Source organism: Taurulus bubalis (assembly GCF_910589615.1).
Source record: "Taurulus bubalis genome assembly, chromosome: 2".
Lineage (NCBI taxonomy): Eukaryota > Metazoa > Chordata > Actinopteri > Perciformes > Cottidae > Taurulus > Taurulus bubalis.
The window spans coordinates 35,409,202-35,422,984 of record NC_136590.1 but is presented as its reverse complement, the minus strand read 5'-3'; the positions used below and the strand labels follow the sequence as shown (position 1 = coordinate 35,422,984).

General features: G+C 40.2%; 1 protein-coding gene across 1 annotated transcript in view; it reads left to right on the top strand.

Annotated features, from left to right (window-relative positions):
* The window catches only part of LOC306753610 (transcription factor COE1-like), a gene marked incomplete at both ends in the record, with an annotated part of 75,277 nt that extends 61,980 nt beyond the window's left edge, over positions 1-13,297 (top strand). Inside the window, 6 exons of the mRNA XM_079237499.1 lie at positions 1,484-1,572; positions 9,589-9,654; positions 9,763-9,925; positions 10,591-10,773; positions 11,919-12,116; positions 13,230-13,297. Of these exons, the coding sequence (XP_079093625.1) occupies positions 1,484-1,572; positions 9,589-9,654; positions 9,763-9,925; positions 10,591-10,773; positions 11,919-12,116; positions 13,230-13,297 (767 nt within the window). The remainder of the gene's footprint in view (positions 1-1,483; positions 1,573-9,588; positions 9,655-9,762; positions 9,926-10,590; positions 10,774-11,918; positions 12,117-13,229) is intronic.
* Positions 13,298-13,783: the final 486 nt, after the last annotated feature.

The window sequence follows — 13,783 nt, the reverse complement described above, 5'->3', positions numbered from 1 at the left end:
GCATATAAAACACATGCACACACACACACACACACACACACACACACACACACACACACACACACACACACACAAAAAGAAACTAGAAAACAACACATAATACATCCAGCTGCAAGTAATTTATCAGTGTTCGATGTGGAAAGTACCAAATATCACTCCAGCTGCACACACACACACACACACACATACACACACACACACACACACACACACACAGTACACATGCATTAACTTTAGCATCAGAGGTTCAGTAATGGGTTGAAGACACATGTTCAGTACAGAGAAAGAAACACACACAGTACTATAATCATCACTCTGACTGACAGACCTTTCACAGCCCGACTTGATTGACGTACTGATCGGATAAAGACTCGGAAAGAACATAATTGCAACATTAAAACGGACACTAAGCATTCTTTAAGACCCTTTAAATTATACCTGCAGTGTTATTATCATACAGATACTTTTGACACCATTACCGGTACTTAATCCACTCGGTCTATCTGTCTCTGAACAATCGCATGTTGTTGGGCTGCTACTTTTGATCCATCAATTCTCATTGACTACATATTAGTACTTTCCCCCCAGATGATCTTGCACTGCATTTTACAATATATGACACCATTGATATTTAGTTGGAAATCAGCCGGACCTCTTTACATCATGACAGAGGTTAAGAGTGCAAAACAAAGCAGAGGTTTTAAGAAACGGCAGTTCATTCAGGAGAGACAAGTTAGATGAAGGAAATAGATTTGTTTATTATTAACAGATGATATGTGATGATAAAGTCTTTGGCGCTTAGACTCTACATCTGTAACTGAAGGGCGAGCAGCAAGATAAATCCCCTGTGGAGTCCAGACGGTGGTGGTGGTGGCGGCTGATGAGGTTGATAGAATGATGAATCTGCAAAGACTGGGTGAAGATGGGGGAGGTGGAGGGGCGTGTAACAGCGACATGAACGTTCTGAAGGTAGAGAGACAGTCATATTTAAAAGAGACAGGCTAACGATGTAATTGCTTCGTTGTGCTATTGCATAGAGGAGACCAGCTGATCTAAATGGCTGATATCACGATTGACGGCCCAGAGCAATGAAATTATGAGTGAGCATGAGTGAGAAATAAACAACGGTCTTAGGCAAGCAAGAGTGTTGTCTTCCTGACTGAATTTACACTCAAGCTTCATGTAGTGGAAATAGAGAAAGGAGGTGTGGAGGCCAAAACAGAGTTAAAAGGTAGTGTGTATTGGACTAAAAGAATGATAATGTTGCTTTGTAACTGCTAGATAGGCAACTATTTGCTATCAAGTTTGCCATATGAACTTAAAAGGTGATAATACTCACTCAAAACTCACTGTTGTGTTCCGCTGCACTGTTCTCCAGAACTTTTCAGGAAGTTGAGATCTTTATGGAACTTCTGTGTAATCTGGAGGATTTGACCATAAAACCATTTGTTTTACTCTTTCTGTTTCTCTTTGTCTTCTGCAGCATTGAATGAGCCAACCATTGACTACGGTTTCCAGAGGCTTCAGAAGGTAATCCCTCGACATCCTGGGGACCCCGAGAGGCTGCCAAAGGTACAGAAAAAACACCTTTGGCACATTTATCTGATGCCTTAACTGGACAATGAACGTAGAATGAACTAAGCTCCATCTCTTGCTTAAGGGCGCTTCAAAAACACAGACACTGTATCTCGTACAGAGATCAAACCAGCAACTTTTCAGTTGACACCGAGTTGCTCTGATATCAAAGACGAAGCACACAGAGATGCACACGCATTAATTCAAAACACTAAGAACAAAAAAAATGTGTGTTTATGTTTGATTTGTTTGTTTTGTGTGTTATTTTTATATTTCTAAGCAGAATATGTTTTCAAATCTCTTGTGGGTTGTATTGTTACCTCTTCATGAACTCTCTCTCTCTCTCTGTGTGTGTGTGTGTGTGTGTGTGTGTGTGTGTGTGTGTGTGTGTGTGTGTGTGTGTGTGTGTGTGTGTGAGCTGCTTAAACCCGTTCCCAGGATGCGTTTGAATCTGCTCCAGATCAGAGAGTCATAACTGATTATTTGTTTATCAGCTGGAGATCAAGCAGAGTGTTCAAAAGATCAACAGATGTAAACAATTAGCACCAAACAATGAGCGCGGCTTTGATACCAAAAACCTGTCGTTGTGATCTGTACATGCAGGATGACTTTTCAAAGTGTGTGTGTGTGTGTGTGTGTGTGTGTGTGTGTGTGTGTGTGTGTGTGTGTGTGTGTGTGTGTGAGCATACTGAGTTTCAACTTACTTATCTGGGTGGGCAGGGTCATGACCTTTTAAACAGCTGCTGTTGATTGGCTCCCTGTCCCCTATGGAGCTGGTCCAGGACTGGCTGTCTGTGCTGCGACATCATTAAAGGGTTTGGGTTAGTTAGTGGGCGCTGGTCATGATGTGATGATGTGGCTATGACACAACGTCATTAACGCCGTGTCCACACCCTGCTCCTGCTCATGTGTGAGCAATGACATGTGCACTATCGCCGTGTGAAACAGGATGATTAGAATGATAGCTAAAAGTTATATTTGGTTTAAAAAGTGTATTGTTTTGGATTTAATACAATGACAAATATGAATATTTGAAATTATGAAATTAAAGAATATTACAACATTTAATGTTAGTTGCTACAGGAACTGTTACATATGGTATATTTAATTATCTCAACAGACAATCATTTATTTAGTTAATTGGTGTGGTGTGGTCAAATAATTCATTATCCTAAGAATTATGTCCATATTGGCAGATTACACAGCTCAAAGTTTACGACCAGTATTCAGCGCCGATGCAGGAAGTAACGCTGCAACTATGGATTATTTTCGATTAATTGAATGAACAAAATGCTGGGAGCCTGCTCCAACTTGTGAAGCCAGATGCAGCTGGTTTCTTCCCAATTGGGCTACTTTTTATTTAGTTGGGCAGGAAGAAATAGGATTGGGCTGCTAGATGAAATTTGGGCTTTTGTCAACATTTCGTGGTATTCAATGACGCTACGCTGTGTTCACTCATGCATATTATTAACTCATTTAATTTGGGAAAATGTATTTGACATCAGGTGTATTCAATCGTCGTTAGAGATAATGGAGGACCTACTTACCTTGACGTTGTCATCACTAACATTCCCTCTTTGTGGGTTTCGATAGCCAATGTATCTAACATTCTATCTTTGGTTATTTGATGCATCTTTGTATGCTTATAATGTGTTTTCTATTACACACATCAAGGTTTTTACAGTGGGTTTCTGGCAAGGTTATGAGTTGGGCTGTTTTCTATTGAATTGGACAAGTTTTCATTTGGGATTGAACTGGAATCTGGCAATCTGATCTGGCAACTCTGGCTCAAGATTACAATTCATACAGAGTGACTGTTCTGTGTCTTCCTTTTCTGATACTCTGACTGGTTAATTTCATGATTTAAAATTATTGTTGAAGGGCAACGGACTGGTTGAACATGTGATATTTAAATGTTAACATACATTGTGCAAAAGGCTGTATGAGTCAGGGATGAAGTCAACCCATCAGAGAAAATGTAGCTCCTTTAAAAGCTTTTACCTACGGCCAGGCCATTTTGTTCATTCAGTTCCCATGAAGCATGCTGGGCGTGCAGAAGAAGAAGTGGTTGCTATACTAGTTGGCTATTTTTCTTGGTTGTTGTTATTATTATAATTATGGTTATGATTCTTATTGTTTTTATTACTGTTACTATGTTTTGGGACTACAGATAGTACACTAATTACAATACAAGAATTAAGTCAAAATACTTTACCAGTGATTTTCATAGAGTTAACTTTTACTGGAAAATTGTATTAGTGTTTTATCTGAGCTTAAGCCAACACATTTTATTTTGTGACTGTGCTTGTCAGAAGAAATAAAACAAATTAGCATATAACTTGTACTAAATGGGCCTACCATAAGAACCAAAAATGTAGAACACTTCTGACCCCAGTTCACCATTAAGCACTTTAACATTTCTAGACCTATTTGTATTTTTCTTATTCCCAGAGCTTATTATAAGCAAAATGATGTCCCACAAGATATTTCCATGAAAAACTCCAATGAGAACTAACCTGACCCGCCAGATGGTTTGTTACACAGAACCACCTGTGAAGTCGTCATTGGAAACTGTTTGGAAAAGGGCAGACACTTTCAAAAAGATCATGGCAGATGATTGCATGAACCATCTGTCAATCAAACTTTTAGCAAGAAGAGAAGAGGGAAACATCTTGTCCATGGAGAAAAGCCTTCCGTGCTTCTTTTTTCAAAGAAGAAATTCTCTTGTGATATAAGTGACACTACTGCAGCATCCACCCGAACCTCTTTAGAAGCCCCCGTTGTTGTTTTGCTTTGGCTTACCGGAGACAAATTAATTAGTTGAAGCCTGACAAGTTAAAGGTCAAATTAGAACCAGCAAACTGCTGGAATGACGAGAGAGAGAGAGAGAGAGAGAGAGAGAGAGAGAGAGAGAGAGAGAGAGAGAGAGAGAGAGAGAGAGAGAGAGAGAGAGAGAGAGAGAGAGAGAGAGAGAGAGAGAGAGAGAGAGAGAGAGGAGGTTTGTGTGTGTGATTTAATATCCCGAGTGTTTTAGTTGGCACCACACACAAACATGCCTGCCCGTTGCGAGTATCGATCAGCCCTTCTATTGAAGTTATAGCAGTTTGTTACGAGCACTATGAAGACAGACAGACAGACAGACAGGCGGGGCAGTGGAGTGTATGAGAGGATTACCAGTGGACAGACGATTCTATAATTGTTCAGTGAACATTGAGAGGATTTTGCCTGTCCCACACACACACACACACACTGGTGTTCAGCTGCCAGTTTGTGTCACCTTGATCTCATCAGCATCCAGCATATGTGCACATACACTTACTGTATACAGTAAAACACATAGGGACATTAAAGCCTAAAAACATAGACTTGGTTTTCATTGTCGTGTTTAAAACATTTTGAAGTTACATTCTGAACAATCTGGGACCTTGTGTTGGAAAATCAAGGACTTTCCAGCTGTTTTATGCCCAAATGACACACTCCCAGACCTGGAGCTTCTCAGTACAACCACAAGTATTAAGAATGCTGCACATTTCTTGTTAATGCACTAAATATTTGCTCTAAATGTTCAGTCGCTTCAAACAACTCAAAATGTTAGAAATGCTTCTTTGGATGCTTAAACAAATCAATCTCTTAGCTTGCCTTACAGCATTTCATTGCAGCAAGGTGGAAGAAAATAAACAGCACTGAAAGACAATAACATCTCAAGTTTCTGGATATTTCTCAAACCTAATGAAGGAAAGGGGATGTTTTTGCACTCTTGCAGAAAGGTTTTACCTGCACCCCTGAGCATGTGACTTGACTGGTCGTCTTTAGAATACAGTAGGTCATCTCATTGCCCCTTCTTGGTTTCGAATTGGCATCGCCTAACATTCACATAACGGTAGTGGATAGAAACATGCATTCATTTGCATTTTCTGTTCAAAATATTTTTTACATTTGAATGGAAACTTGACTTGTGATATCTAGAAAAGATAAGCACAATGGTAAATCACTCTATTTGTGCAGCTTTGGAATACAGTCAGATTCATTCAGTTATAGGATGTTATTATTTACCAGAATAACATTGTGGAATAATAGAGGAAATCTTCACTGACAACATGCAAAACCACTGTACTTTGAAGGAATCATTGTGTGCAGAAATGTGCAGAGACTTTCCCAGTGAAAGGTTTGACCAGTTAACCAGTGTGTGTCACCCACATTCGACTGGTGACTTCCTTTGGTGACTCACGCAACTCATTTTGATGAGGTCATAAATTGTACTTTAGGTCATGACATCAGCATCACCAAAATGAGTAATTCTGCAATAATGCAGTCAGGAAACCTGGAATATCTCTCTCTCTCTCTCTCTCTCTCTCTCTCTCTCTCTCTCTCTCTCTCTCTCTCTCTCTCTCTCATATATATATATATATATATATATATATATATATACGTATATATATATATATATATATGTATATACGTGTATATATATATACACGTATATACATATATATATATATATATATATATATACGTATATATATATATATGTATATATATATATATACACACACACACACACACACACACACACACACACACACACACACACACACACACACACACACATACATATAGATGTTGATGTTCACCAGTGAGAATTGAAATCTGAAACCACACACTTCTTTTTTTCATCATATTAGCAGAGAGTGTGTGTGTGCGTGTGTGCGTGTGTGCGTGTGTGCGTGCCTGTGTGATTGTCTCCCACATCTGAGCCTACATGTGCAGGATGACATCATCTCGGTGCGAGGTGTGACCCTGCGTGTACGGCATCCCTAATGGGACATTAGAAGCGGATCAAGCGACTAATGTACCAGCATTAGGGAGGAATAAGTCATGTGTGTGTCATGTCTGTGCTTGCCCGGCACACGCACGTCACACACATACACACACACACACACACACACACACACACACACACACACACACACACACACACACACACACACACACACACACACACACACACACACATCTGACTCCATACTCAGCTCAGCATTTCCTGGTCCTAATGCATTCTGTTGTGTGTGTGTGTGTGTGTGTGTGTGTGTGTGTGTGTGTGTGTGTGTGTGTGTGTGTGTGTGTGTGTGTGTGTGTGTGTGTGTGTGTGTGTAATGTATGGTTATCACATTAGAGCTGGTCATAACTCAGACAGTAAAAGCACCGAGACACCTCCAGCTATGCTTTCTCTCTGCCATCAAATCTGCATTTTCTTTCACTCATCCATCGTTTCTCTGGCTGTCATTATCTGTCTGCATATGTACCTGACAGACAATAATACATTATACTTAACAAGTTGACAAATTAACAAGATTTAAATAAACTCAAAGGCTTGTGTCTTGATGATTATTGTATAAACACTGACAAGACACAACAATGATGGGTGCGTGTCACGCACATACTCCATAGATATTTGACAGATAAAGACAATGTAGGACGATCACATGAATCAAGACAAATTATTTTCTTGTAGATTAAAGCTTTAAAATCAGGCTTTATTTTATCAATTACAGGAATCAAAGAAAAATGCAGCAATCTGTGATTAAAAATGACACATTTCAGAGTTGGTTTCTGTCACTGTTGTCATAATTCATCATTACCTAAACCCAGAAAGCAGTACATGGACAGAGACATGAAGGAGAGGGCCAATCCCAACACAACCCAGTGAAAGCACTGATTTGGTGGTTTGCACATCATTGGACTGAATGTATGTATGTGCTATTGAAGACCATGATACGCTTGAAAAAAGAAAGTAGGTGGAGCTTATATTAAGATTATCTTGTGTAACTATTATTTCCAAGGTCAAGAATTCACTTTCGTCCCTGGACCAAATGTTGTTGCAAAGTAGTTTAAACGTCAAGATTACACACTGTATAAATGTTGTTTAAGCACTAAAATACTATATTTTAATGTTTATTTGTGACCTATAGACATTGAAGTGAAGTTACTTTCTATCATCAGTACATGATGTGTAAAACACTTAGTTTTAACTGAGGCACATATTGACATGCACATCATCACATCCAGGAGACAAACAAAACATGTTTGCAGTATAATGGATCTAACGCCGTTCAACTGTTTGAATTGATACCCGAAAGGTATACTTAGACCGCAATTTCATTTTTAAAAGTTCAGGGCCTCGGGACGCCAAAACCAGATTATTTTAGACTTTTCAATCAGTTTTGAAACATAAATGATGATCAACAACAACACTTTCATTCTCATGCATATCAACACAATGCAGCTGGAAGCACTATTCCTTCGTATTGGAGGTAATCCGACAAACAATGCTTTCTTATTTACAGACGCAACCTGGGAGAGATTAATTAGGCGATGTGAGTAGCTTTGTTTCTAAATATGAAAAGGCGTGAACAGGCAAAGAATTTAAAGTGCATCGATCGCAGCAGTCAGGGGGCTTTGAGTGATTTAGTAGCAGAGGCCTGCAGACCTGATAATGATGATGTTACCAGAGGATCATCTTTCCTTCCCGTTTATTATCAGCTACTGCCTTACTGGAACCGCTCGCACATTCAGTATCATGTGTGTGTGTGTGTGTGTGTGTGTGTGTGTGTGTGTGTGTGTGTGTGTGTGTGTGTGTGTGTGTGTGTGTAAGAGAGAGAGAGACACTCAGCTCACCAGTATAATAATGAGAGGTTAACAGAGACCCAGCCTGGCCATAATAATGTGTAAAAGATCGAATTTAGCACCATGGAGAGGCACACTAAAACTGCTGACCACTCATATCCTCAGACACACACACACACACACACACACACACACACACACACACACACACACACACACACACACACACACACACACACACACACACACACACACACACACACACACTCACACACACACACACACACACACACTCACACACTGATGGAGATGCAATATGTTCCACCAGGCACAAACTCAAAAGAGCACACATGCAGCCAACCGTGTGTGTGTGTGTGTGTGTGTGTGTGTGTGTGTGTGTGTGTGTGTGTGTGTGTGTGTGTGTGTGTGTGTGTGTGTGTGTGTGTGTGATTGTGTCACACAGTGTAGGTTAATACTGTGAAGCACAGAGTAATTTTCTCTCTCTCGCCAGGCGGCCTCACGCTGTGGAAACGACAACACATTAACTGTTAAACAAGACACCTTAGACCCCGGGGTGGGAGTCGAGAGACTGAGAGGGCGGGCGATTGAGAAGGAGTGGAGAAACAATGGAGAGACTGGGAAAAAGAGAGAATTGTAGAGGGTTTGGTGGGTGGGGAAAATAGGATAGCAATTCCCACTGTGGATGCAAAGTGGGATGATGAGAACTGTGGAGAAAAGGTGAAAATTGACTGGGAAAGCAGAAGAAGAGATTTGAAACAAGAGATTCAAATGTAAAATAACACTTTGAGAACTGCTTGTTGAGAAGTAGTTTACCTTTGCAAACACTGGAGAATTTTTTTATCATAGAAATAAAAATCAAGACAAGTATATTTGCCATCACTCCGGAACCGCTCACATTGGATCATTGTGGTCTGATATGCACAGCAATGCACAGCAGAAGAGCCTACAGAACACTTTAGATCTACTTCATAGTATATTTTAAATGCCTGTCACTTTAACATGTCATTTAGACACAGAAAAAAAAGACACAGGAAAGCCCAAGACTTGACAGCAGATAATCATGCCTTTAAAATGAGTGAAGAGCAATTTTTTTTATTATGAATAGATGGTGAAAGGGATGTTGGGTGGTGGTTTGTTGGGAAAGGGGGGGAATGGGGGAAAAGATTGCACATGTTTTTTTATAACTGTTATAACTTTTACATGTGACTATATGTCTGATTTTGCATCTGTTTTTTAACGTCTTCAAAATCATCTAAAACCTCGATGTAACTTACAGGTGAACTTTTTTTTTGATGTTTTCCCCAAAAGGATTCATTAGACATGTTATCTGTATACAAACTGATGCAAGTTCTCTTCTTTTTCTCATAGGAGGTTATCTTAAAGAGAGCAGCCGACTTGGTAGAAGCCCTTTATGGTTTGCCACATAATAACCAGGTAAGGATCACACACACATGCAAACATCTATAAGGAATGCGAAAAAGAGAATGATTATTTTAGTTGTCCTGTTGTAATCGTTCTTTTTTGCTTTTTCTCTTCCTGTAGGAGATCATTTTGAAACGCGCGGCGGACATTGCAGAAGCTCTTTACAGCGTTCCTCGAGGACACAGCCAGCTCTCAAGCTCCACCCACAGCGGCATGATGGGGGTCAACTCCTTCACTGGGCAGCTGTCCGTCAACGTCTCCGAATCCCCACAGGTCAATCAGGGTAAGGCTTTACAAGTGTTAATCGTCATAGTGTAGGTTCATTTTAATAGCAATGAGTTAATCAAATACACGTCACCACTTCTGACCCAGAAACACAGAATCCCCCTATTTTATCTTTGAAACAAAATCAAGATATTCACAAAGAAATTCATAGAATCTGATTCAACAACTTCCTCTTGTGTTGTAATCAAATAATAGTTATTGTTACAGAAAATGTATTAATATAGATGTGTTGTTGTGTTGTCAGTTAAACTGCTCGTCCCTTTATGATGAATTGGACATGTTCTGAAAGTTCAAATGAGGCATTATCTAATTCTAACTTTTGATGAGTTTAAGAGAAATCTACTGCAAATAAAGCAGGAAAATAAACATCTGAATATGTATTTGGGATATTTTCTTTCCACAAAATTGCCCAAACTCTCAAAATTGACCATTCATGAAAAAAAAAAACAGGTTATGGAATATTTTATTGGCCACCATATATCCTTCCACTGCTCAGCAATCGTTTCTTAATCTGTAAAGTTTCTCTCAAAATTAAGCACAGTTAACTTACATTTGTGACTCACAACAGTTTAAATTATGTCATGTATGATCTGTGTTCACATCACTTAGACCAACAGTCCAATCACCACATGCTCCTCTTCCTCTCCTCCTCTCTTCCTGCAGGTTTCGTGCGCAGCAGCAGTAGTGTGTCTCCTCACGGTTACGTGCCAAGCTCCACGCCGCAGCAGACCGGCTACACTTCAGTCACCAGCACCATGAACGGCTACGCTAACAACTCCGGCATGACCAACCTGGGAGGCTCGCCTACTTTCCTCAACGGCTCTGCAGCCAACTCGCCTTATGCTAGTGAGTGTGCATGTGTGCCTTTACTCCACTGTCAATCACATGCTACACATTAGAGGAATGCATGTTTTACAAGCTATTAGCTACTTCACTTCTGTAGTGAAGGAACGTATTATACAGTCCATTTAGCCGCCGCCAAGCCACTTCAAAATGCAGTTACATTGCAACCAGTTTAATAACAGCTGCTAATAATTGCATACACTCATGTAAATCGTACATGCTGTGCCTACACACGGCTGTGGACAGGGAGTGAAAGTCTCAGATCTGCCGAATGAAGATTCCCCCATGGGGCTTTCAGTCTCTGTATTTAAAAACAATCACCAACTCCATTGTGTCCTCCTACCATCTCCTACCTCCTTTCCTCGCTTCCTTTCATCTGACAGCCACACCTCTTTTCTCTCGGTTAGTTAATTGCATCCCTTTTCCATTTAGCAGAAAGCAAGAGAGAGGGAGGGGAGGATGAGGGATTCAGATAGATCTGAGATGTTGTTTGTTCGTTGGTATTTTTCTCATCGGTGATGAGGACGAGAAATCAAGATCTGACTTTGGAAGACTCGAACCTTCTGAAAATGTTGCAACTTGTCTGTGAGGTTTTCTTCGATTCAGAGCTTCAGTGAGGTCAAGCGCCGGGTTCATAGTTCGGTTGTTTGAATGTATCCTAAAGAAGTTTGATGTTCTTTCACACCAAACTATTTCTTCAGGAACCTGACTTTGTTTATAGTGGCGTTGTCACGTTGAAACACAAAAGGGCGTTTCCCAAACGGTTTCCCCTCATCAGAACTAAAGAGTCCAAACCATGAAAACAGCTCAAGACTAAAGAACATAAATATATGCGGACAAGGTGCTATGCTTCTTCTCAAAAGGCCAATTTATAGACACTTTTATTAACTAAATAAACCAAATTTCTTTGACATAACATCTTAAAAACATGTGCATCAACATGTCTCGCACAATGTTGAGAGTTTCAACTGTAAATACTGAAACAATAAATTGAAGCATGAAGTTCACTGAAGTAACCATAATCTCTCGCCTTTATTCTCACCCTTCATCCTTAATCCACCCTTTCATTCATTATCCCACATCTCTTCTTCTCTTTTTTTCCTCATTCCTTCTCTCTTTCTTCAAACATTTAATCACCACCACCCCAGTTGTCCCATCTAGCCCCACTATGGCCTCCTCCACCTCTCTCCCCTCCAACTGCTCCTCCTCTTCTGGCGTCTTCTCCTTCTCTCCAGCCAACATGGTGTCGGCCGCCGTTAAACAGAAGTCCGCCTTCGCTCCGGTGGTCCGGCCCTCCTCCTCCCCGCCGCCCTCATGTACCAGCTCCAACGGCAACGGGCTCCAAGGTAATTTGCCATGACAACAGCCAGTCAGCCAGAGGATGCTTAGCAGAAGGACTTCCCCGACAGATATCCAGCCGTTAGAGTCCCTGTTATGTTGCACGTCATTGTCTGATCGAACAGTAGGAGCATGCTCTATGTTTAGGTCTGAGGTCAGTCCACTACTTTGATCCAGACAGAAATATGTTAACAACCATTAGATGGATTGCAGGTACATTTAGTTCAGGCATTCATGGTTCCTAAAGGGTGAATCCTCATGACTTTGGTGATTCTCCGACTTTTCCTCGAGCGCCACTATGTGGTTCAGATTTGTGTTTTTAGTGAAACGTCTCAACAACTATTAAATGGATTGCCATGACATTTTAAACATGCATACATGCTCCATCAGGATGAATCCTAATAACGTTTCTGATCATAATGTCTATTTTATCTAGTTGTGTCCAATGTGTCCAGTACTTTGGTTAATGACAAAATACCTGCAAAACGAATGTGATTGTCATTAGCATTGCGTTTATTCCTAAGTAGCAAACACTAACATGCTAAAACGATACAGTAAGAGGATTAACATAGAAATAATCGACCTTATTATACCTATATTGTACCTACTTAAATATCAGCATTCTAGCGTCCTAAAACAACAAAATACATTTAAATTGTTCAGATAGTTCTCTCAGTTTTCAGGGTCAAGGCCATGCACTCTCAAAGACCAAACATCCATCCATCATGCTACATTCACATTTGCTTCTTAATGTAAACATAGTAAACAAGTTATTTTTAACTCGTAAGAGATCCTTGAGCATGCAGCCATAACTGGACATTCAAAATATTATGCAATTTGCTGCAGCAGAATGCAAATTAGCCAAAGACGCACAGACACATGGACACACAAGTGATATTATGATTCTCCTGGTGGGAGATAATGTCTTTTTCTTGAGTGGACAATTTTTATCCAAGTCTGCTTTTTATACTGCTTCACCTTTTGGACATTTTTTTTTTGAAATTATCTCTCCTCTCTCTGACTTTGAACCTTCCTTTGTTATATTCCTCTGAGTTTAAACCTTTTATTTTCTCTCTCTCTCTCTCTCTCTCTCTCTACTGTCCTGTCTGTCTCTCTACCAGATCAAACATTTGTGGACTCTAGCAAGTACTCAACAGCCAACTCTCTACAAGGCCTGGCCTTCACCTGAAGTATGTCCCTCAACTATCTTTTCCTTTATCTCTGTTGACTAATTGTTTTTGCAACTTTTAAATTAGTAAACTGACTAATTTCAATAACGTATGTAATGCATATATTTGCCTGTTTCACATCTTCTACCTCTGAATGATCTTCCCCTCACCTTCCTGATTTTATCAACCCTACATCTCTTACATCTCATACTTTCCTTGTCTATCTTGTCAACTTCTTCCCATCTACCTTAAGTCTCACCATCGCCTCGCCATCCTATTTCACCTTTTCCATCCACGACTCATCCCACAGCACAGATCTAGCCATTCTGTTGCCTAGTAACTCCTCCCTGTCTTTCTATTGGCTGGGGGAAAAGACAGGAAGTTAGATATTTACAGAGACAAGAAAAGGACATTTGGCAAATGGAATTTATTTCTCAACATTGTTGGCTTGGTTTAGGTGTGTGTGTGTGTGTGTGTGTGTGTGTGTGTGTGTGTGTGTGTGTGTG